The sequence below is a fragment of the Poecilia mexicana genome, unplaced genomic scaffold (genome assembly GCF_051168715.1).
Source record: "Poecilia mexicana isolate PSO_F unplaced genomic scaffold, ASM5116871v1 scaffold_13, whole genome shotgun sequence".
NCBI classification, from domain to species: Eukaryota; Metazoa; Chordata; class Actinopteri; order Cyprinodontiformes; family Poeciliidae; genus Poecilia; species Poecilia mexicana.
This window is the reverse complement of record NW_028263382.1, coordinates 15,809,182-15,835,799: the sequence shown is the minus strand read 5'-3', so window position 1 is coordinate 15,835,799 and position 26,618 is coordinate 15,809,182. Positions and strand designations below refer to the sequence as shown.

The 26,618-nt window shown below is 38.8% G+C and overlaps 1 protein-coding gene across 1 annotated transcript; it reads right to left on the bottom strand.

Moving 5' to 3' along the window:
• On the bottom strand, positions 1 to 24,381 carry LOC106933177 (myelin protein zero-like protein 2). The gene is made up of 5 exons (XM_088011763.1): positions 22,797 to 24,381; positions 3,546 to 3,715; positions 3,003 to 3,213; positions 2,426 to 2,600; positions 1 to 304 (listed from the first exon to the last, which is right to left on the bottom strand). Exons 1-5 carry the CDS (start codon positions 22,849 to 22,851, stop codon positions 148 to 150), a joined length of 768 nt encoding a protein of 255 aa, XP_087867889.1. The 5' UTR covers positions 22,852 to 24,381; the 3' UTR covers positions 1 to 147.
• Positions 24,382 to 26,618: the final 2,237 nt, after the last annotated feature.

The following is a 26,618-nucleotide window of genomic DNA, read 5'->3' as shown; positions in this document are numbered from 1 at the left end:
TTATCTTCTCACTTTCACCGCAGCGGCACTTCCTTCAGCAAGTCTCTGCTTAGCAGAAGAGTGCAATCCAAAGGTGCCCTTAGAACCTCCTTCCAGGACGTTTCCTGATGGGATCTCATCAGCATTCCTATCTCTGTTTGGTCCTTCTTAGTCAGAGTCACCGCCATCATCATCATCCGAGCTAGAGCCTTCATCCTCGGAGGAGCTTGGGTCTCCAGTGCTGGGGTCTGAGATCATGCCATCTGAACTGTCAATCTCTATGGATGTCTCTGACAGGTAGAGGTGGACGGCCCTTGATGGGTGGCTGGGATAAAGTAGGAAAACACCAAGACCAATAAATACAAACACAGAAGGAGGGTACAATGGATTAGCATCAAACTGGGTTGGGCTGAGAAAAGTCTGGATACAATCTGTTCACTCATCTGCATTTGTTTTGGGTCGGAATCATTTCCTTCCTTCTCAGAGTTTTTGAATGAATGATTTATTTTGAAGCTTGAATAAATATGATCATAAACGATATAAGCAAAAAAAAAAAAAAAAAAAGAAAAAGAAGTGATTTCTACTGGTGGTGGTGAGAGTTAAAGCAACCCTTACAGAAAGATCTGAAAACCCAGCAAACTGGAAGAGAAACCTCCGGTCCCCAAGAAAATACAGCACATCGTTTGAAACAGACAACCAGCTATTAGAAATGCTACATAAAAAATGACAATGTAAAATGTAAAAAAAAAAAAAAATCAGTCAATAGAAAAATTAACTGCAATTATTTGTATTTTTGTACAATATTTTAAGATGTAAAAAAATAGTCTGTTTCCAACAAGTGCTTACAATCAGGTGTAATTATTGAAAGACACTTTTTATCATATCACAGAAATAAGAACACAGTAGCAAATAAAAACACAGTAACATGACTTCAGTAGTGATTTCGAACAGAAATGGTCAGTGGCTTTGTAAGTGTTGACACCCCTGTTATAACTCCAGGTTTTAGTGTGTATGCACGCAAGAGTTGAAACCATCATAAACCGTTGCAACAATTGTAAAATATTCGACTTTTCAATTTCAGCATTCAGTTTTCTTTGGTAGGAGTAAGTGAGCATCCACCATCGTAACTTGGCAGTATCTGCACTGGAAAACACAACCCTCTTCAGGAACCTCCTCAGATTTTTATGTCCAAACTATAGCTAAGCAATAAAAATATTTTCTCTCATTAAGCTGCTTTGCTGACTTTAATGTGTGACAAAAAAAAAAAAAAAAAACACTTTATCTTAAACTCTCAGGTTTACTTTTTTAAAAAAATCCTTCAGATTTTTTAAAGATGTTTAAAAACAATTAAAAAGAAAAAAATAAAAGAAGAAGACTAGTGCTGTCTCCCAAAAATAAACCCCAGCTCTTGGTGCTACCACTGCCATATTTCACAGTGGGAATGGTGTCATTTTGGTTGCTTTTGTTGGCAAGCCTGGTTGTTTTTCATCAGAAACAAAGTATTTTACTCTTTGTCCATAAAGAATACAAGTTCCATCCCATGCAAATAAAAAAAAAAAAAAAAAAACTAAACAATGCTGTGAGTGTTTTCACCCTTATCTGTTCATAGCCTTTGTACAGTGTCTCTCTGAGAAGACTAAATGCTGAAATTGAATAAAGAAAGTGGCTTGAGTGCTGGTTTATGTACATATATGTATATGCATAGAAAATGTTGATTCATGATGATAATATTTTTTATCTGGCATTTTAACAGGGGTGTGTAGACTTTTAACATCCACTATAAGCAAAACCCCAGAGGTTAGATCAGACAGTCGCCACATACCTCCACTGAAAATGATCAGAGCTTTGTGCAGGGTTTTTATAAAGTGATCAAATACATTTTCACTGGAAGCTTGGAAAGTGCTCAATGTTTCTATTGTTTCTTGAAATAATACACCAAACACGTGTCATGCACTGCACTTGTACAATGGGGCTTGGATTGTATTAGTAGGGAAGTAAACAGCAAGAATACACCATTGTTCTACATCTTCTTCATCAAAACATTTACTCCAAACAGGAAATGTGGCTGGAGGCCCATTTAGCTAAACAGGAAAAGATGAATCGATAAAACAGTTGTTTCTCTCGAGAAATGAAAGGCGCATAGTAATTCCACAGAGGCTAAGCAGCAATATGGCTAAAGTTCAGCATCGAGAACTTTCTATATAAAGGCACATTCTTCCTCACTTTCTGTCTGACAACAGCTGCCTGCTACCGGTACAAATGTGGGATCTGAAGGCAGGAGTCGCATATGGAGGAAGAGAGAGAAGCATGAAGCAGGAAAAGAGCCCAAGAGGGAGCATAGCATGCCCTGATCCCCAGAGTCTCTCGCAGAGGAAGAGAGAAAGCGTGTGAATCTTCTGCTCCTCTTAGTCCCCCCTCTTCATCTGCTAGACTTCATTGGTCTTACCACACCGTGGGGTCTTTCCTCTCTTTGCGGGGAACCTCTTCATCGCCCTCCAGCTGCCTCTGTCTGTGTTTCCTCTTGCATCTCCTGCAGGACACGATGACTATGAGACAAAAGACCACAGCGGCGATGCCACCTCCAATGGCCAGGACCAGGTAGAGAAGTTCGTTGAAAGAAGCTGTGACAAGAAAAAAAACACACGAATGAAAAAGGCATGGTGTGCAGGTGTAGAAAAATAAATGCAGCATTTGTTAACATTAAGGTCAAGCAGAAAATTAGCACCGGATGAGCCATGAAGAGCGGTTTTAAAAAAACAAAAAAAAACAATGGGATAAAGCCTTGCTCTCCCTTAAAACCTGTGAGACAAGGCAGATGTAATCATTTTAGTCCCAAGTTTGAAACAAAATAATTTTATAATAATTCGAGTTATACAGCAGATTGTCTTTGTAAGTTCCCAGTTTTGCAGTGGCCAGTCGCACATATTGTTTCATTTATTTTAAAATTAAATTATTTTTTTGCCATGTACTCACAGACAGATTTATGGCTAGAGTGCATTTTCTGCAAAATGTCAGGTGCTCACCTGTTTTGACGACACGAAGACGAATCTCCCCAACCGGGCCATGAACATCAGGAGGATTCGTCACCTGGCAGGTGTAGGTCCCGTTATAGATGAACTTGACCTCCCGAAGTATGATGGAGGCATCGCTCCCCATGATATCACCAGCCCAATGGACGCGCTTCTTAAAGATGCCATCGGGAGGCAGATATGGTTTTTGCTGGTAATGAAAAATCTACAAATGGAAAAATAGTAAAAAAAATAAAAAATAAGAATAAGAATTTATTTTATTTTAATGAAATTTAGGATGTGCTGCTTCTTATTCTCTCAAATCTCAATATGCAGACACAAAGGTACATAAAGACAGGCTGTCTTAGATGCTCCATTGGGAGCCTTATGACTCACCACCTCCTCCTTTGGTTGGATGAGGGGGTGGCTGCACCCTGACACAGCAATGGAGGTGAGAGATTTGTTCTCCCTTTCTCCTGCTCAGACACACACACAGACACACACACACACACACACACACACGCACCCACGCACACACACACACACACACGAACTCACCCTATCTACTCGGCCTCCTGAAAGGGGTTTGAAAGTCCAGGAGACGATGACAAGTTCAGGGTTGATCTTAGCTGAACTGTCAAATGTGCATTTGAGACGAACGTCTGTCCCATTGACCGCCTCAACATCCCCAGATGTGTAAACACGCATTCCGCTCACCTGCAAGACACCTGCAAAGGCACATGTAGTGAAATGTTTACATTCAAAGCTAAACAGCATGAACAATTCAAAACAACAGACGGACCATGAATATGTTAATCAGCTCTTTATGAAATGGAAAAGTGACCACATTCATGTCTACCTGCTGCTGCTGCAAGAAATTGACCAATTGTAAGTAAGAGCAAAGAGGGAGACTGGCACCAATTTTGCTTGACACTGGTGGATGATGACACAAACTCCCTGGAAATGAGCTAGCACTTCTACCCACATGCATTGTCCAGAAGCATGCACACACTATGCATGTAGTGGCCTAGAAACACATTTAATTATTGCTGATGTACCACCTGGCAATCACACTCCCCCTCTCCTGGAGATCACAAAAGAAGCGACTGTTTTTCGAAGCAGTCCACTGAGAAAGCAGGCTTGCGGCTATGGGGAAGTTTATGTGAGGGCTGTCTGGTCAAAATCACCAGGGCTATTAATAGAAGGAGCCATATATGCTCTAAGAATAGTGGAAGGCATGTCTAGCCTTATTAAAGCCAATGCCCAGGAGAACAGTAAGCTGACCGTCTGCCAAGCTGCAGCACAACTCAGAGACTTGGTTTTGTCATCGTCACCATCACTCTGTGCATAGAAGCTCTGCAGAACAAGGTGAATAGCACATAATCTGAAGATTTGGGAAGAAATTACAAGTATTTATTTGTGCTGCTGGATTATAACCACGTTGTAAGAGGAGATCCCCACTTCCTGAAAAGAAACACGTACAATAAAAATAGTCTGCATTTTGTTTAGGAAGGCATTTAGACTCTAACGGTTTACTTACAAGACCATTCAAAAAAATCATCTATAAATTTGGTATTCAACAGTTATTATCCAACAGCAAAGGCTTCCATTGCAACTGGCAGTACAAGAAAGTTCTACTGGATGCATTTGTAGTAGGTACAGTGGAGGATGTTGCATTGTGATGTGGGCAGTATTTTCCTGCTATGGTGTAGCTTCAGGCTGTGCAGAGAAGTTGAACTAGAGCTGATGATGCACAGATGTTAAAGTGAGTACCTTCGAGTCCTTGTCTGTGCTTTGATGATTCGGACTTTCAATAGGACCTTTTGCCAATAATTCCTCATCCCTCTCTTGGTTCACCCTGCAAGATTCTTTGTCTTAAATACCATTGGAAATATTTCTGAATGCAAGGCAAACAAGTTTTACAAAAAATGTCACATCCAGACCATCGATATAACCCAAGATCAACTCTTCCACCAGGAAAACACACACATCGTCGATATATGAACACATTTCCAAAGTGAACCAAAACAACAAAAACGGTTGGACAATTCAGTCATTTTTTGTTGCAAAATTTATTTCTAAAGTAGATCTTCTGGATGCATGAGATGGACTGGAGGAGATTAAGAAGCAGTTCAAGAAGGATGTGTAATAATTCAAGGCACTCATTTATGTTTTTATGATGGTTTAATCTGGTGCAGAATGCCAAGAGAGCTCTACTGTTCAGTCAAGACTCATTTAAGGAAAATACACGATCCCTTAGTAACTCTAGCACCTTTCCATAACTCCACTGCAATTTCTGTACCTCTTCTTATGTTGTATTCTTGCAATCTTCCCTTTGAATAAATGTATCCTTTCATGCACAAGAAAAACTTGTTTACTGTACTGAATTTTTGATTTGGTACTACAGTTAATGGGGATATTGGGTCAGAAGCAAGATCTGAAAATATCAGTAAGGGACTTAGCGCTCTTAGGCTGCATTTTCAGCTTCTTATCAGTGTTTCCTGTAGACAGGGAGGAGAGTGAGAGGGGCTCCCTCACGTCATTAAAGAGACCTGCTACTCTCTCATCGCTGGGGCCATAACAGCACTCTGTCAGCCTAATGTGTTTTAAATGAGCCTGATGAAATCTGGGAGTAGGTCAAACAAGTGAGCAATAGAAAAACTGCAAGAATCCTTTCCATCATTTAGTTAAAACTCATGTGGTGTTCTGGATAAGCAGGCATCTTCTACCCCAACTTCTTTTGGCCTTTCAGCTACCTTGCTGTCAGTAAGGATGCTCTGAAGTCAGTGGATTAAATTGCCAACATGGAGGATGTTCATTAAGCAGATATCATCAGTTCCAGCTCTATCAGTCCAGCCAGTAATAACTCTCTCCTTAGCTTGCATGCAGGTGTGTGTGTGTGTGTGCGTGTGCGTGTGTGTGTGTGTGTGTGTGTTTGTTTGTAATACCTTGTGGGGACGATTTTCCTGACATATACTACGTTGTGGGGACCAGTCGCTCCTCGTGGGGACCTGAGCCTGGTCCCCACGAGGGGAAACCCTGTTTTTGGGTCAGGGGTCAGAGTTAGGGCTAAGGTATGAATTGAGTTTTGGTTAGGGTTAGGGTTAGGTATGTGATGGTTAGGGTTAGGAAAAGGGTAAAGGTAAGGTTTAGGCTGTAGAAATTAGTAGAAATGAATGGAAGTCAATGGAAAGTCCCCACAAAGATAGCCAAACAAACGTGTGTGCGTGTGTGTGCGTGTGTGTGTGTGTGTGTGTGTGCGCGCGCGCGCATTTGCATCCTAAATCCATGTTGATAAGTTCAAAACACTGAGTACGGATTGAATTACCCATTTTTCATGAAATTTGAAACCTTTTTTGTTAAGGTTGACCAGAAGAAATAAATAGCACAGAAGAATGGCGGATGGTCAAGACACTATTTAACCGTCCATCTCAAACAAAATATGTCAGGCCTTTACAGCATTTTGTTTTATAGTGATGATTTGCAGCAGATTCAACACTTTGAGGAAATAGAGATATTTAAACATGTGCTTTTGAGATTTACATTATCAAGAGTTGTAGTTTGTTAGAATAATAAGTAAAACATCTGAATAAGGGACTCATAATTTAAATGTCATGCAGAATTTCCGTAAACAAAACCCGGGATGCAATTACAAAGACAATTTAAAGTGAAAGTTGAAATATACCTAATTTTTTTTTTTTTTTTTTTGAGAGAGAGAGAGATAAAATTTACCAAAATAATTTCAACTTCTCGGACTAATACTATGACACTGAGGTATCTGTTTACACAATAAGTGACCAGTGTAGCCAGATAATGATGAAACAGGTGATATTTTCCATTCACACAACAAAGAGTGTAGCATTTATGAGCTGGAAAAAAAAAAAAACATGGAAGAACAACAACAACAACTTCACCATGTTGGTTGATGTTGAACAAAAACCACCTGCTAGTGTAAACAACATCTTTGCAATTTGGAACCACTTAAAAGCAGATGATAAAAGCAGAGTTTGGTAGTTTACCCAGGTAACTATAATGAGTCATTTACAACAGCACATTAAGTACTGAATGACCAGGCTATAAAAAGTGGCAGAGAAAAGTTAACATCTGGACCTGCTAGAGCCACAACACATCCTCCCATTTCAATATAGTAAACACATTTCTACCCTAGCTAAATTAAAAAAGTCTGCATGGTATACACTGTTCAGAGGTCTGACTAATGTCACTTTTTAGCCTAAAGTCGTATGGGGCATATGTATTTAATCCTCAATGATTAAATACAGACTGTGTGTCCAGTGGTTTTGTAGATCTCATCCTGCAGAGCATATGAACAAGCAATAGAGGTGTTTTACAGATGGAAAATGTTTCTAAGTCATTCCAAGAAACACAAAGAAAGTGATTTATTGACTTTGAGCATTGGCTGTTTTAGGTGCATACTTTAGGTTATACACAAGAAATTCCTTCTACAATGCAGAATCACAGAAGCACTGGGTACACAGAGAGGAATGTTGGTTATTTAAAATCACTTCATACTTCCATAGACCTGTGGACACTTCAATAAAGTAACTGGCACCGATATTAGCAACTTTATCCTACTTATAGTTTGCAAGTCTGGGTGTAAAATTCACAAGTATCCCAACTGATTGATAATTTACTTCTCTTGGAGGCACAGCTTTTAGAAGAGCCTGAAAACTAGATAGTGCTAATGTTGTGGAGCGTCTCATTAAGCCTCTAAGATGGCTCCATTGAAGCCTGCCGCCAAGACTTGTTTACTCATGAGAAAATTGGATTAATCTCTGCAACGTCTGCTCCTCAGAGATCACAACCCAAAGTTAAACACACTACTTTTTACATTCTTGCTTAGTGTTTAAAGACCAGAGGCAAGATTAGCAAAGCGATTAAGTAAAATTTAAAATGACTTCAGAGCTCATGTCTACCATGTCCGTCATGTCTACCATTAGAAAGTGCACTTCCAGGCCACTGCACTTCATTTCCCACTCCTACCTCAAGTCCATTTACAACATACAAATTGAAATTCCCACCCCCCAATCTCTGAACAAGAATACAGCACAATGCTTTCAACAACACTGTCCTTTGATGTAAACTGAACTGGTTGGGAGTTGAGGTTAATTAGGGCTTTTCGAAGGAAAACATTTAATTAGCAGAATGATGGTGCTTTCTAAACTATGGACAGTGCCCTGGTTATTCATTTTTCCCAGTGGCTAAAAGTACAAGAACATTAATTAATCAGTCATTAGTAGGAACTAAGTGGCATGTCATTACTTGAGTAAGACCATAAGGATAATAGAATTTGAGTAATTTACACAAATAGAGAAGAGAAGAATGGTCAAAAAGATGATTAGCTTAGGAAAATAAAAGGATGGAAGATTTGTCTGTTTGCACTTTTAGAGCTAGCTAGCATAATTATACTTGTTTTTTTTCTGCTTATTGCCATTGTTATTGTTGTATTTCTTGTTTTGTTTTTTTTCCCCTCCCTTTCTAATCTAGGTCACCGACTTGTTTATGAGTGAACATCCTGTCTGGCCAGAGCTGAACACACCCAGCGTCCAGAGGTTATTTCTGCTACTTTTTAATCTCATGTTGGCCTTAGAGGTAAGAAGGTCTTAGGATAAGTAAAAAAAATACCCATTTATAAAAAAAAGAGGGTTACAAAACTAACCACCAATTAAAATACATAATAATGTGCAACATTTTTTACTTTTCCAGACCAAGGAAACAAGGGTGAAATGGTAAAAGGTAAAGTGAAAAAGGACAGATAGAAGAATGAACACATGGAAGGAAGGAATTAAAGGTAGAGAGAAAGGACAATGAAGGGAACAAGGTAGGACATATGAAAGGATGTAAGAAAGGGGGGTCGAAAGAAGAAAGGACATGGGAAACAAAAATCACAGAAGGAAGAGAAGATGCAGTGGACTAAGGACGGAAAGGTGGAAAAACACAAAGGACTGAAGGAGGTAAAGACATGAAGAAAGAAGGAAAGGAAATGGGGAAGAGGAAAAAAGGAAACAATTTTTTAATTGCAGGGTTTCCATTAAGCAAATTTATTTGCATATTTCCACTTTGTGTAATTGTATGGTCAATGGAAACAACTACTGAAAAGGAAAGAAGAAGCTGATGAAAGAAGAATTTTTTTTTTTCGTAATGGATAGGGGGAAAAGTCTGCAAGTACAAATATATCTTTTCCACATTACCCAAACCAAGAAAATGCATCAAATTCCATACTTTTTAAAAATGTGAGACTGCATATAGGAGCCCTGTGTAAAACAAGTCGATACTCACAGTAACTGCTAAGATTAGCATCTCCAGTACAAACACTGATTTGCTCTGAAAGTGTGTGTTTGTGTATTTGCACATTCTTGTCTTGCAACTGCAGATGTTTAGAGTCACAAACAGCAGCAGGAATACTTGGAAAAGGTCAAAGTACATCTTTCCTCGGTGTGTAACTCTGGATGCTCATTGCTGACACACACACACACACACACACACGCACACACACACACGCACACATGCACACGCACACACAGCCTCTACAGAACATACTGCTGGACTTGGCATTACTCCATATTTTCTATCAATGCATCCAATACATTACATTACAATGAACATGCTGAGCCATTAATGTACTTTATTCCACCCGTCAACACTACTTGGTGCTAGCTGCTCCACTCCACTGCTCCGTCTGGGGCCAAAGGGGTAAATACTTTGATACACTGTGAAATAATAAGCAAGACTCACTCAAGTGTGATTAGATTTGCTTGGCTGTGATCCCGTTACTGTAAAGAAAAGCTTTCTGAAGAAGAAGGAATGAATATTAAACAGTATTTGACTCATTAATATGCTTCATTTAGAGGAAACCAGGGTTGGCAGGTTCTTACGCGTGTAGCCAAATTGACAGATTCATGTTTTCACACTGTCAAGGTTGGTACATTGCTAACAGAAAGTGTTTAGAGCACCTCAAGTTTTTATTTCATTATGGTTCAAAAATCATTTTTCAGATATTCCTCTGTTCGGCTACCCAGAGGAATTCTGAATCATTCCCAAGACTATTGAGTCATAATGAAAATAATGTCTTAAGCAGATAGTCTCTGTAGAATATGCCTGAAGATTTCTCGAAGAAGGCCCCCAGACGGCAAAATTATCACAACTGGAGCTATACAAAGCAGTAGAGTAGATATAAGACCCAAGCCAAAATCTGGGCCAGAATTATTTCCTCAATGTTAAGATCAGGATTGGCCTTCTGTGGCGCATTTGATAAGCTTACAATACATACAACACATAAAAAACAAAACAAGAATGCGGGATATGAAGTTGTATTAATCTACTTATGGTTTAAATAGAGGAGTTGGTAGCTTACCCTGTTGAGGAAAGAAAGAAAGTAAGGTGTAAAAGTTCATTAGACTGCAACTGGTGCAGCACACTGCACACAGCCCTGCTTCAATCCTATAAATCTCACATCCCAGACGGCTTGCACTTGACTCACCCTGTGATAACAAGCGACAAAATGGAGTTGGAAGATATAAAAAAAAAACCTGCAAAAGGGAGAAGCTACAATGCTTACTCAAATTATGGTCTAAAAGTGAAAACAGTAAAATCTTAATTAAAATATATCAGATTTACTTTGGGCTCTTGTCTCTAATTAAAGTTAATTGGTCGGGTTGGATCTAGATCAGGGCGGGTCGGGTTGGACTTTTTTAAGCCTGACGTAAATACGACGAAAACAGAGTAGGTGTGACTCAATGAGCAGCGTTCCCTTCTCCATCCCTAGGAATGGATCCAGCTGCAGACAGAGATCGTTTCATGAGTGAGGAAAGGGTGGAATAAAACTTTCCCTTCCAGTCCATCATTTTCTGCCCCACCTTACACCAGCTGCATTACAGCAGCCTGTCAGTATGCTTCCTCCACCCTAGATATTTGAATTTCTTTTCTTGTAGAAGCAGCCAACTCACCCTAGAGGTTGATGTAGGCCAGCAGCACTACATCAACTGCAAAAAGGAGCATTTACGCTTGAAGTCTTAAATGGTAAAGTCTGAACTGAGATCTTCCTGGCTGCATTTAGAAATTCTGTCCATGAAAGTTACAACTAGAATCAGTGACAAAGGGCAACCCTGGCAGCGTCCAGAACAGTCTGAAAACAAGCTTGACATTTACAATAGCAATGCAAACCAAACTTTTACTGTGCTTGCAAGAGGTCCCATTTGGTTTTCATACCTGCAGAACAAAAATAACAGTAGATAAACATTTGTGCCTCTGGCAGACTCTCTGACAGAGGCACACGCTCTTCTAAGCTTACAGAAGCAGCCAAGCCTTGGTAGTGACATTTAGGAGGGCTTTAAGGAGGATCAGCAAAACCCAGACATTTAGTTTTACCTAAACTTTCTGTCTGCAGGAACCTTCCTTCTGTTCGACTTATGTCTTCTCTCTCTTGCACCCAGAGTAATAAACAATTTTATCAATGCTTTAAATGTCCATGCTTTATTGTATATACTTAGCATCCTCCTGAACACTAAATTTACAATCCTGTTTTTTTATAGATGCTTCCTAGGAGAATGGACCTCTCAAGGAGAATGGACCTCAGCCGGTCCATTCTCCTTTTGAGGCTTGCAAAAGTGTCTCCCTTTGTTACACTTTGTCATGTCAAAACCACAAATCATATTGCAATTCACAGGATTTTTTTTGTGATGGACAAAGACAAACAGAGTACATTTGTGAATTAAATGGGATTAAAAATTAGTAATAATTCTTAATTTTATTACTATAAGAATTAGAGAAGATTGTGATTTTAATTCAGCCCACCTGAATCAAACTTAGCAAAATCATCTTTTTTTGGTTTGTTTTTTGGCAGGATGTCTCTACAAGTCTTGCACTGAAATATTTCTCCATTTAAAAAAAATAGAAATAAAAATAAAAACAGGTCAAGCTTAGTCAGATTGCATGGATGGTCGTCTAAGCAGCACATTTCTCCATTAGATTTAGGGATGAACTTTGAGATTTGCTTTGATCTAAACTATCTCATCAGTGTTGTGATGACTGATCTACATGATGTTTGTTCATTAATGCTCTCTAAGAAACAACTTCCCCTGCCACAGAACAGCTGAATTTATGCTGAGATTAAAACACTTAATTTGTTTTAACTAATTAGGTGAGTTCTAAAGGTTACTCATTGATTGCCATCAACCTGTCCAGGGACTGCAAATACAAGTGGAAATTAGTATTTTTTGCTACAAACTGGTACCATGTATCTTTCCTTTGAAAAGGTCAATGAAATGCTGAACATTATCTCTTTGTACAATAAAGAAAGGTCCAGGTCTAAAAGTCTAGATAAGAACTTGAAAATCATGCAAGATTTTCTTTTAAATTCAGATTTAATTATCATTGACTTTCTACTATAAAACTAAATCCCATTATAATACATCAACATTCATGTTTGCAATGTGAAAAAAGGAGTATATCTATTAAAGGTTTAGGCAAACTAGTTAGAAAACACTAAGATTTATCCTGTATTGACGTAAACCAGGCAACCTGCTCTTGTACGTGACTGACAGTCATGTACAAAGAGCTATTCCACACTCCAGCTTAGGCTAAACAGCTTACGCAAGCAGTGTTCAGCCAGGGCTGAAAATCATCTTCCTTCAAGACTTTAAGAATGACAGCAAGTGAAACCAAGGACCTGGCAAAACTTACTGAATCAGAAAATCAGTCCCATTACATTACCCCCCAAAAGGGCCTGTTTTTGTGCATTTCCTCTCATAATCACGGGTCAGAAACAACAGGACCATGGGAGGAAACCAGCCTCTTTCGCTGCCCCGCGTTTGAAGGACACATTTTAAGACGGAACAAAACACGCATAGAGCCGAGTCTCTTACAAAGAGCCTGTTCTGCTCTTTGTGAGAAGTTTCACAAGGCCAGTTTTGGTTCTTTCTGTCTTTGCACAAGGCTTGCCTTTCACGAGGGGCTGGGAAAAGCCGGTTCAGGTAACATGTTTTCAGAACCCAGAGCTGAGGGAGTGTTGAGTGGTCTAATGGAAGGGGAACCCCTGAGATGGACACAGTGCTGAAATAAACATTGTGACATAGAGATGGGAGATAGGAAAAGCTGGGAAGAAGTACAGTAATGCAGCATTACAGAGGCAAATGCAATGTTTGCTAGCTAGAAATTTGACAGTCAAATTTGACAGTGGACTCCAGCCTATTTGTGGACTCACCAATTCACAATTTCTTTCCTCTGAAATGTAAATTATTGAAGGAAAATTCATCTATCTGCTAGAGCTTAATACATAGAGGAAAGAAAATGCAGCTTGGGAAGTGAAAATATCTTGTCAAAATGCTACTTGAAACTCTATTAGCTGGCATTTGCAAATTAGCATAGTTAGCCAACTTTAACTCTGAACTTTAATTTCATTAGAAAAAAATATCAGTAAGAACTCAGTTTTTTGGACAATATTACAAATTTGTACCAAGAATTCCTTAAAAATACATTTCTAAGATTTTTCTTTTAAAAATCTCTACTTTTTTATGTTGATCATACATGTATATTACATAAGTAATCTTTTATGTATTCATTAATTTTACATATACACTTACTGTCTGTATCCTGTGAGCATGGGAAAAAAATCTTGTTTATGCACACAATCTTGGACAATATCTCTGATTCTGAGACTTCCTGTTCCCAAAGGGCAGGGAAAATATCACGTGGCAGAGGCCGATGTCTTGGAAAAGAACAGAGTGGGCTATCTAGCAATGGCAGATGCCTTTTATTCTTTATATGTGAGGAATTTTTTTTGTTTGTTTGTTTGTTTAACTCATTTATGATAAAAAAAAAAGTTTAAAACTGGCATGGAAGAGGAAAAGCCTTTTTGGTCCCATCATAATAAATTTGTAGACTTTATAAAATTTAACAGGAACTATAACTAAGATTGGACTTTTAGGTTCAAGTATCTAGTTTGAATCAAAGTGTATTTGTGTGGAAAAGCACCTTATGAGCACTGTGCAAGTATCTGATGAAGTGGGCTTGTTTTAACTTCAATTGGCCAGGGAACCTTATTAATGTGCCTGAAATGATTAAGTCAAATGCCAGAAGATTCAAATGAAAACTGGTCATCACCAGCTCTTTCAGCAGTATGATGAGCCAAGATATTTTGCTATATCAAGACAAAATCCTATAGAAAACATGTGCTGAGCTGAAGAGAACAGAGATGAAAACAAACTGGAGCAAATAGTCAAAGGTCCTTATCTGTTTATTCTTATGAAATTTCTTTTCACACGTCTTTACTAGTGGAGCAAACGTGTGGAGGATGCTCCGTTTAGAAAATGTCCTACAAACCAGATTCTGCTATACCGAAAAAAAAAAAATAGTTCCACAAAAAATGCAATAATTAAGTTATATCCATGTGTTTTTAAACATCCATCATTTTCTTTCTTCATGTGCAAGATTAAAACCGAGAACCTGTCTCTAGTAATCTTTCTCAAAGCTCAAAAACAACCAAAAGCGAAAGAAAGCTTTTAAAAATGCTTTTTATAAGGTAATGGACAGAAATCAATTTTTTTTCCTCAGACTGAAAATGTTCATCATAACTGTTTTGCTATTAAACTTTCCACCCCCACTTTCTTTAAAGACAAATGTGGAGAAACACGTCGGACTAATGTGTCCGACTGCAGTCTAGAGGTCAGTTGACCAAAAATCAATTTCTCTTTTGAACTCTCTCGTCCTTTCTTCCTTCCACTCTCCTCCTACTTCCTCCAGCCCAATTGTAATTCATCAGGCGACAGTGTCCAGAGGAAACGTGAAGTGAGTGAATGAGGATAAGTATTTAATCCATCAAACTCCTTTCACTCCCACCAAGCAGCTGACTCGACAACTTCTCCCTGGGATTAGATACTCTTGCTGGAGGTATGGAAGGAGGGGGTCTAAGCTTCAATCCAGCTCAGCCCACAAGCGTCTGGCACACAAACAACCCAACAACAAAAAGGCTACCTTATAATTTAACATATTTACTACCGCACTATATAGACAAATGTCCCTTGTGAAACAGTGGTGTGAGTCAGAATGGATCCAGTCCCACTGCGGTTTCCCCCTCTGCTCCAGAGCTGATGATGGAGTGGGCAAATGACAGAATACACAGCAAGGACAAGCCACATTGTGTAGGAGGTACAGACCTCTGATCGTTGCAAGCTGCCTTAAAGGGGCACGTACCAATTTTCCAAGATAGTCACAAAGAGAACTGCTCCTTGCAAACAGTTTTATTATGTGGTGTAGAGGGATTGGCTTTTTAAAGAGGAAAAGCACAGTCTGTCTCTGTGTTTTTAGGTTGAATCAGGCTTAAAAAAAACAAAAACAAATTTATATTTCTATATTCGCATAGTTCTCAAACTATGACCCCATTGGTTCCACATGCGTCACCTACAGAAGACAAATTAGCTTCTTCAATTATGATACAAATGAGTTATCTGTACTGTGGCACTAATAACCACTGACAGGCAAACTGAGTCTTCACACACTGATCTTTGTGCAGTGAGGAAATAATCAAGAACCCCCAGTATGAACCAATATGGACATTAGTGAACAAAGAACGAGTGCCAGTGGCTGCTACTTCTGCCATATTCCAGTTTCCAGGGAAGTCAGAAACTAAATCTAGGAATGACTTAAACCCAACTCAACTTTCCGCCAATTCCAAGAAGGAAGACAAGTGGGATTTGCAAATTAATGTTATACAAGCGTCGAATATTGCAGCTTGGGTGCCATGTGGCTCATTGGTGGAGTGGCTGCGACTTATGCTGAAGCTACAATCCTCAAAAACTGTAGTCCAAAGTTTGATTCCCAGCCCCGGACCATTTTACTGCATTTCTTTCCCTTCTCTTTCTGCTCAACTTCCTGCCTAATGAATAAAAGCCACTGGTGTCAAACAACCCTGCAGCTTTGTCACGGCTTTCTGTGCTTTCAAACACTGCAGGAACATATTAGTGGAGAGTGTGTGAAACATTTAATTAGATACAAACTGAAGTGCAAATACACAGTTTTTGCCGCAGTCAAGCTTTTATGCAACCATTTTAAATAGCTTTTCTACTTGAAGTACCTTGTTGATGTGACTGGTTATAACTTGCTCAGCAGCTTATGAAACTTTTTCATCATCGTTTTACAAAGAATGACGAAGCACACGTTTTAAATTCCAATCTGCGAAAAAACCAACAGGCAAGTCGCGTTAGCCCTTTTGTGAGCCGTTTATTATCGTGTTTCTTTTCTGTTATCTTTAACATACTAATTTTACTTGCACATGCAAATGAAGTGAGTGCTTCGCCTTGTACTCTTAGCAGCGGAAAAATCCACAAAGTGACAGTGACGAGGTGTGGAAAGCAAATATAAACTTTTTTCACAAACTTTGTTTTTAGCTCCAGATTTTCTTGCACCTCCAAAGGCTGTGTTGAGCTTTTTATTTATTTCTTTGTCTGATTATATCCAGACTCTGTTGTGTTTAATCAGCATTGTGGTTTGGGGGATTTTCTTCAACAGGGAGAGTGAAGCTGGTCACAGTGGATTGAAAAGTGTTTTATTTAAATGCAGGGCGACGCTGGATAAAAAAAAAATTCTTAAATCCACATAAGAATTTGCGGTAAGACCAAGTCTGATGTTCAAAGACGCCTGTCATCCAAACCTGACTGGTCTTGAGATGTTTTACAAAGAGATCAGACGATTTCATTCTCTTGCTAAAAACATTATTCAAAAGACATGCAGCACATTGTTTGAGCAAAAGACGTTCCACAGTATTTATCCTGGGGAGCTGAATAGAAATACAACACTTTTCACATGTTTACCATTAAAAACTCTAAAAAGAAACATTTTGTTTTTTATTCCACTACACAGTTCCTACTTTGTGTTGGTCTACAAGATGAAACCACATAAAATAAATAAATTAAAAATGTCAGTACACTTCTGAATTAGCCAATAGAAATAGTTAGAAATAATTATAAAAGAAGAGATGTTTGGTCTGATTTAAAATCAGGAAGAGAGAAGAAATGTGTGCATTTTAATTTGATTTATGTTTATATCTGGTTTAAACTGTACATTTTAAAATAAATGACTGAAGATGGATCATATTTTTGTTTTCTGGCTTTGACACTGATTTTATCACTAATCTGCCCTTAATGTTTCTAGTTTTTTACCAGTAAGGACATGCATCTTGGCTTTCCGTATGTCACGACGCAAACAGAAAGGGATTCAGAGGAAAATAATGACTAATATGGAAATTTACCTGGGGTTCTTCTTTGACATGCAGATCTGCTTGTTTGTGCCCAGGTCTTTGAGAATTGGGCCAAAAATAAAAAATAAAAAAATTGGAAAACTGTGGCAATGCAAACAGAAAAAGCTACTAGTAACAATGCAGAATTTGAGTTTTCCTGAGATGGAGATAAATGTGTGTGTTCAAATCGTACACACGCTGGCAAACCCAAACACTTTACAGTGTGAAATGAAAATCAAATTCCCTGTTTGCACTTGGCGCCAAGGACCTTGGTACATTTTAACACTTCACAGACGGCTGCTTGACCTTGCGTATTAATACGTCATTGTCGACTCAACGCGCCCTTGAGTCATTCTGTCAACTCATCTCAAAGGGCTTGGTGCACTCCAAGGTGTGTCAGCACACCATGTCAAAAAAAACCCCAAAAAAAACCCACCACAGCCATGTTTTCTTCTGTTCATGCCACTACAGGCAAGAGATTAGAGGCGCCACGAGAGACAGATAACAGATATATCCCAGTAAACATTTCCAAGATGCTTCTCCTGTACTGTAAACTCAACAAGGTTCAACTGAAGACTCACAGCTTGTGTGATCGTTTGCTATTCTGCAGTCAACAGCAGCTGTACAGTCACTGGCAAAGTATGTGTTCTTGTGTGCTAAACCTGTATGTTAAGTCAGGCTGGCACATGTCAGCCTGTGAGCTTTCCATGTTACTGCCTGGACAGGAAAAATCTTGTGGGAAGAGAGGCATTAAAGTAAGGCACAGACATGAAGACGACAGAGCTACAGTCAACAAAGACGGATGACGATGTTTGAAAGCGACTTAGTTGGATATCTGTGTTTGGACGAGACAAGAAAGTAATCTAGTTTAAGAAATTAAAACTGAGCGAAGTCGACCTCCCTTCTTTCTACAAATTGTTAGTTGGAGTGTGAGTGAGTCAATGTCAGCCATGTGATGAAAAAGAGAAAAAATGTGACACATTTAGTTTCTAATAACAGCAGTATGCCAGAAAATGTGGTACCGAAACTGTTTAGTATGAGAGTTTTCTCTGTATTGCAAGTTTTTAAAGGAAGTCTGACCGCACATTGTCACAGTCAAGCAAGACCCAGATTTGATGCCAACCCAATCCATGTGTACCATTTCTAAAACACATGCAGTGAAAGATCGAAGGACTGTGGAAAATGTTAAGTATGACCAGTTTGGAACTGGGAGTTTGGAGTAACGCCTCTGTCTCCATCCTCCTGCTGAGCTCACCATTTACAAGCTCAGTAACAAAGCCCAATGAGTAAAAGGAGAACAAACTATGTGTGCGTTACCAGATCTCAGTGTCAGAGCAAAGGCACTAAATACGTTAATCAGAGGAGTTCAACCGCCATAAAACACCTGGGAGTTTACTGCCAACCACTACAGATACAATCAAAACAACAACATCCATCTAACGTCTACATGGTGTTTGTAAAATCCCACGAGGCTGGTCCCTGTATCCTAAATAAAAAACAAGAGAAACACTCCACACTCCACAGAAACACCCCTCAGCTTTCTGAGCCTTTACACCCCAAACTGTGATGATTTTTATTTTCCACTCACAAAAATTCTAAAACAAATTTCATTAAAACTTCAAACCAAAACATGAATCCTCTCTGGTTTAATTCATGCAATGAATTGCCTAAAGCACTGAGCAGCTATGTCTAATATTTATAGTACCATTTATGAAAAAAAAAATCAGATTACAATGTTTTTAAAATGTGTATTTCAATAACTGAATTCACCATGTGAAACCTATGATAGATTGCTTACATTCATCAATGTTTTCAAGCCTTCATTTCTATTAAGATGAGTTTCTGCTTACAGCTAATGAACACACAACATTTTAGATTATATCAGAACAAAAAGAAATTCTTATTGCAAAAATGTCTTTTTGCATTTTAAAAAAAACTACCTTTTAAAAATGTACTTTTAATCTGTGATTATGTATGTGGAGATATTCTAATTTACTGAAAATGACTGTATATAAATTAAAAAAAAAAAGACAGATGCAAACTCCCTAATCAGCTATAAGTGATCAAAAATGATTATTTTTGATCGTATTTTTCTCACCTAGTTTTTTGAAAATTTCATTATTGATTGCAACATTTGATTAGACGTTCAGCTGACTAGTCCAAGTTTTGTGTTTACAGAGCTTGTTTGCTTTGGAGTGACCTTGTTTATACATCTTACAGGAATAAAACTCTAAGATGTTTCTGTTTCAGCCTCTGCTATTCAGATCCAGGGTTGCATGCATGAACATAAACAGAAACTGTGAGGGTGGAAGCCTTCACCACTCAGCATCGTGAGCCTTCAGCAACCCCTGGATTGTCATTTTCATGTCTGCTTCATTACACATTTAGTTTTAAAAAGCAAAACCCTAGCTCCTCAGTGAGTTCCAAAGTCACGTTATGTTCCCAGAAATACCCACCACCTCCTATTGGGATGCAGTGAGTTTGGAATTCCATGTTATTTAAACATTTATCCCATCAATTAGAATAACTGGTAAGTTCTTAAACAAGTTCACACAATGCAGGCTAACTATTATATCTAATAGTAAAATCAGCAGTTTGTTCTACGTTGACCTGCCAGAAGTCCAGGTATCTCTGGACTGTATGTTGTAGTTCTCCAGAACTCAACATGAAAGAAACTTTGTTCACTGAGAGGAAAATGGCAACATATGGTAGAAGTGTGGCAGGACCTTTGGTGGGGTAATTATGCAAAGTATGGGGCTGTTTCAGATGAAAACATACTCAGACGTTTAAGAATAGGACTCATGAAACAGAATGCAGTCAAATATGAACATGCGTGAGCAAAATTTGGTTATACATTCTTATCTGAGGGATCTCTAAAAGCACAGACTGAATTATTTATTTTTATTTTTTTGTAAATCGTTGCAGAGCTAATGTGGGTTGAAGCTGATGACTTCCAACAGAACTGGCTGCATCCTGACACCAACATCCATTATATGCAATTCAACTGTAACCACTGATGACAATTTTCAGAAATGTAGGCCCATCTAAAAGTGCAAGTACAGTGATTGGCGGAAAAACGAAAACCACATTTCCTCTCATGGTTCATATTTCTAACTGTGGTAAGATGGAAACTTGTGGGCAGCAGTGTGGGCTACACACCCAAAACAGGGAGGGGGCTCCAAGGAGACCTAGAGCTGATGTTTACCAGTGGTGGTGGGGCTTGGGAGGGAGGAAGGAGGTATTTGACAGCACAGCTTTCAAATGAATACAGATAGAAATCAGAATTTCAAGTGTAATATCTTTCAAAACCTACAAAGTTTACATTAGCAGTCATACCCCTTTAACTTTTCATACCCACATTCCTCCATTAGTTTTATCTGGATTTTATGTTTTAGACTAGCAGGAAGTGGTACATAACTGTGATTGGTTAACAGTTATGTGTTTGGATTGTTGGAGAAAGCCGACAAATATAAACAGAACCCTCATGTACATATGGAGAACATAAGAGCTCCATGCAGAAAGAAGCCAACATGGCTTCTTTCTGCACTGCAATACAAATAAAATCCTAAACATTTAAACTGGAAGGCAATTTTTGATCCTCTCACCACAATGCTTCACGAACTAAGACGATGTGCTTAGGATGATGCACGCTGTTTGCCACACATAGTTTTGCTGGTGGGTCAAACTGAGCAGCTTGAGGCAGGAGAACTCTGCAGCTCCTCCAGACTCAACTTAGGCCAAGGCAAGGGCAGCGTCTATCAGAAAACGTACCCCAGAAGCCTGTCAGTTTAGTCATGCATTTGTAAGTTTGCAGTTGTCCCATATTCTTTCCATTTCCAGACGATGGACTGAACAGTGAGTTGTTCAAAGTCTGGAACATCCCGGCTTTAAACTTCTCAAGAACTGCATTTCTAACCCACCTGCTTGTGTTCCTTGGTTTTAACCAGGGAGAATTCCTACGACCAATGAGATCTTAAACGTATGTATTCTTCCTACAATTAAATTATGCACAAGTTGACTCCAATTTCTAACCACTTGACTTCTGATGGCATTATCTTACATTGGACATTTAGTGGTTTCAGCATAAATGGCTGCTAAATTAAAATAAGCATAATCTTTTTTAGGATATCCAATTTTAAAATGTTTTGAAAAGCCTTTATCTTTCGTTTTAGATCATCTCTCAAATTACTTCAAAACTATGCACTACTTTGTTTTGGTCTCTCAGAAGAGATTCAGGTAAACTTCATAAGAATCACGTTTTCCATGGTCATAGTCACATCTCCAGCACACGTGATCTCCAAAGCTTAGGGCAACACCATTCTGTTTTGTAATGTTATGAGTCTTTCTGTAAATTCAAAAATGAAAACCAAATGTTTTTAGGAAAACCCTTCACTTGTTAAAACAGCAGCAGGGGGAAGAGCAAAAAAAATAGTCTTTCAGATTATGCAATAGCAACAGATGTTAAAAAAAAATAGATGAAAATAAATTTTGTGCACATGTGTTATATCTGTCATGAAAGTGAGACATGTGCTTTCTTGTTTCATTAGTGGGATGCCAGTGCAACAAAGCTTGAAGGAAAACTCTACAGCAAACAATCATGAGAACTGAGATACTGCTGAGCTGCAATCAGTTCCCTCATAAACATGTACTTATTTGATCAGCCATCCTTCCACATCCAAATATTTAGTCATCCTGCTGCTCAGGCCCTGTCAGACTGTTATGATGGATCCACAGGCACATGTTCACTGTAAACATAAGCAGCTTGCTGCTACACCGGACCCCTGCGTGGTGCTTTGGCACTGGATGGAAATGTTCAATCAATATAATCCACTTAACAGGGCTGGGCGCAGATTACTTCAAGGTTAAACAACCTGCCGTACGCTGAATGAATTGCCGCTGATGCGCGCATTTGCGCACTTATTAAAACGTGTTACATTTTACGGCGCCGTCTGAGCGCTTTAATAGGAGGATGTGCTCCATTACTGTTTATCCCAAGACATATCCTGGACCCCCTGCTAACGGGAAGCAGGTGGACTTATCTGCGTCCAAGTGGCCACTTTAGAGTCTCCGCGTATACGTACACAAGCACGGATGCGCATTAATGGGCAGGAAAAGGAGGTTGTGCGAAAACACAAAGACAATGCGGCAGACTTCTGATGCCGGTAAAGTCGTTAGTTCGTCAGAAAGAAGTTCTTACTAAGGATGTTTTACAGGAATTCTTAAGCGACCCACCCGGTGCCACAGTGCCAAAGTTCTCCACTTCCCGATGACGCACGGCAGCGCATTGAGTTAAAGGTTAGGGGTCCCCGCGGAGTCTTAACTAGTGGACAGTCAGTCACGGTTGTCTTTTTAATTTTAAACCTCGACTATTTATGGAATATCCAAATAGTCTTCCAGCTAAGTTTTAAAATCTCCCCCCCAACAAAAAAAAAGACAGCACAGCATGGAAACTTTTGACTCGATAAGTCAAATTAGATCAACGTGCACAACCAAGAAACAGATTCAGAACATCAAGCGTCATTTTAAACTAAAAGCATGCCAGCGTTTTCAGTCTCACTCACCTGAAGCTGCGAGTCCAAACAGGACAGCGATGATATTGAGCCCCTTTACGCACATTTGGTCGGCCAGTCAACTGAGCAGTGGGGGAGAAGAGTCAACAAACCCCAGCCTGTTCAAACTCCTTCCACAGACTGACTCACAGAGACAGCAGAGCCGAGCGGCAAAAATCTCCCCTTGGGGAGAGTAAGAAAGAGAAGAAAATAGAAAAAGGTCGCGATAAGTCCTTTATTTCAGCTTCCCTGTCCAAAGACGCTTCCTAGCTTGTCTTCTGGCCTCAAAGATTTGACTCCTAGTACCCTCCCTCCCACTATAATTTCGGGCGGAGTGAAAAAAAAAAGAAAGGAGAAAAAAGAGGAAGAGGAACAAGATTTGAACATCTATGTCTCATCGGACCAGTTCTGCTGCTACAGGTACGCGTGCCTGGTGTTATGTAAACTGACCATACGCTGGAAAATCTAATCGGTCTCAAACATGTGATGGAAACAGTTTTATAACTTAAGTTTTATACACTATAAACAATAAATTCATATATATTTTAAATACTTTAATTCTAAAGCAAACCTGTTGAAAAAGTAAGACAGCAATGGCTACAGTAGCAAAACTTGTTTAAAAAAAAAAATAGAAAATATGTTTTTATGCCATGATTTTTAAATCATTCTTTAATGCGCTTTTCCGTAATATTAATTATTGAGATGTCACCTCATTCATCTACTTGTAAGTTTGTTTCTGCTTATGACATCACTTCCCCATAAATGCAAAGTCAGACATTAACGATGACGTTTTAAAGAAGTCTGGAATCTTAGGCGACTTTATTAGGTGATGTACTCGGATTGATTTTTTATAAAAAAAAAAAAAGGTTAAATAATATTTAGTCTTGTTTACAAAAAATACCACAGAGCTTCATTTATGTTTAATTCCCTTGCTCATAAAAAAAATTAATAAATAAGAATTTGCCTCCAAAACAATAGAAGAGAATGTTTGTCACAACTTATTTTGAAAAGCATAACTTTGCATCGTTTAGCCACAGGGGGGCAGAGAAGCACCACGTTATCCATTAACTTTCATCAAGCCTGCCCATGATTTTACTGTTGAAGTTTAAATACTCTAAATAAAAAATAAAAAAATCATCTGTATCTGAAGTTAAATCAGAAATTTCTCTTAATTCAGGGCAATGAAAGTAACTATAATTGTTTCCATTTGCTAATTGTCATTTTAATTAAAGGGTAGGTCAGATATTTATTTACTAAGCTCTTTAAAAGCAGATTGGGAAAGTTCAGACAATTAAGTCATGGCTTTTGAGACCTCTGAGAAATTAAATGACACATCTGAGATAATTGGAGTTACACCTGTGGATGTGTTTCAAGACCACACCTGGAGCTGTCATGGAGGGTGCAGGAACGGGAGTAGGACCAAAGTGCAGACAGGAGAACGGAATGTTCATGAGCCATGGTTTAATTAAATAAGTCCAAAAATACTTACAAAAGCTGGAAACGCAGAACTGGTGACAGAGTGTTTCCAACCCTGGTCCTCAACACACACCGCCCTACACGTTTTAGCCATTCCCCTGCTTCAAGCACACATAATTTCAACTGAAGATTGAATAACAGGCTTTTGTGGAACTGCAGTCATCTGAATCAGGGGTTTTAAATCAGGGAAACATCTAAAACATGAACCGCAGTGTCTCTTGAGTTCCAGGGTTGGGAAACACTGAGCAACAGTGGCATGGCGCATCCAGAGCAAAGGGAAGGAACCAGTGGCAAGCAATGAGTCCATGAGGCAGAAATACTGAGTCAGAGAGAAACTGACTGCTGCTGGGAAGGTAGCAAATGAGGCTAGATGAGATAAATGATTAGTAGCTGGGAAAGGGGAGAAGAAGAAGAAGAAGAAGAAGAAGAAGAAGAAGAAGAAGAAGAAGAAGAAGAAGAAGAAGAAGAAGAAGAAGAAGAAGAAGAAGAAGAAGAAGAAGAAGAAGAAGAAGAAGAAGAAATGGCAAAGTGACTAAGGCAAAACGAAGATGAAACTAAAAAAAACAAAATAAGAGAAATAATTACCAACTCTAACAAAATTAATCCAAGAGAAACTAAACTAAGAAATAATAAACTAGAATCAGATAAAACTAAGTGCAAAACAATTCCAAAACACATGCATGACCAAACTTAAAGAAATACAATGAAAATAAGAAATCTATACAAGAAATCAATACAAGAAAACAACAAAAAAAGAAGTCCACTAATAGAAGGAAAATGACAGGAACACACTGTTCCCTTGTTTGACATGACTGGAAAGTGCAAAGAAGTCACTCGAAACAATTTTGAGACATTTGAAGGTGCCGCATTCATCTGTTAAAACAATTATATGCAAGTATAGAAATGATGGGACTGTCCAACAACCACACCACTCAGGAAGGAAACAGATTCTGTGTCCCACAGATGAACGCTTTTCGGTCCAAAATGTACCGATAGACCCCAGAACAGAAGCCAAAGACCTTGCAAAGATTCTGCCTTGAAGGGTCATTATTCACAGTAAAATGTTCCTTGAACAGACATGAGCTGAAAGCCATTACTCCAAAAGAAACACAGGAAAGCCTTAACGACCATCATCACATTTGAATCAAAAAGAGGGAACACTTGTAAACCTGGGAAGATCATGCCAGCTGTGAAGTATGGAGGTGGCAGCCTCATTTTGTTTTGCTGCCAGAGGAACTGGTGCACTTCTTAGAATCGATGGCACCATGAACAAAGAACAATATCCAAAGACACCAACCAGGAAGTTAAAGCTTAGAAAAAAGTTGTTTTCTAAATTAACTGTAACCCCAAGCATATAGCAGTTACTAGATCCTACATGAACTCTTAAAATGATCGGAAAGCTTACTGTATGTCTAAAATCTGCAAGATTAAAAACTGACTTTGTGGGTTATTTTGTCAGCTGCTTCCTGGTCAAATGTGGACAGCAGGGTTGGATTACAGGTGTGACCTCTTGCATACTGGGTTAGGCTGTCAATCACAACATAGGTCTTTGTCACAAATGTTACACCAGTTCATTTACAGCACCTTTAATAGCAAATAGTCAAATTTACATAACAAAATGCATTTCACTGTAACATAGTCAATTTATTTCTCTTTAGTTATGATAAAAACATGATGTCAAAATGTAAATTTGTGCATTTCTACTATTGCCTAAATTGGATATAACACACATTGTAATTTTGACAATCAAAAATTAATAGCAAATGCTTTTTTTTTTTTTTTTACAGCTTTTCTTGGAATGGAAAGTAGTGGCTGTTATAAAGTAATCTTTAAGGAGGAGGATACAACAGCTGGATAGCTCCAGCGGAGTGAAGTAAGCTGAACACAATGCAATAGAGGTGTGGCAGCAAGAACGTGTCAGCTCCACATGAAGAAGAATACACAAGGCAGCACAGACAAAGGAGCAACCGAAAGCCTAAAAATAAAAACTGGCTGCGAAAGTAAATGTCAAGATGCATGAAAGCTTTTGTAATTATTCGCAGGCTGGGTGTGAGGGCAGAAAGCAAAGAGAACGGAAACAGACCAGAGAGCAGAAACAGGAAATGTGACAAGAGCTATTAAAGACAAAACCAAAATGATTGTTATCAAAACCCAAAGCGATAAACAAAATGAGACAAAGACTACGCTCACTAACCAGGGAGAAATTTACAGTAAACGACATCAGACCCAAAACGCGAAGAAGAAAAAAAGAGACACAGAAAGCAGAACCTACTAAACTCTGATAGATATGTTTGCTAGACCATTAGCTTTTCTATTTCTCTGCATGAGGGAAGAACACTGATGCCAGTTACCCGCCGT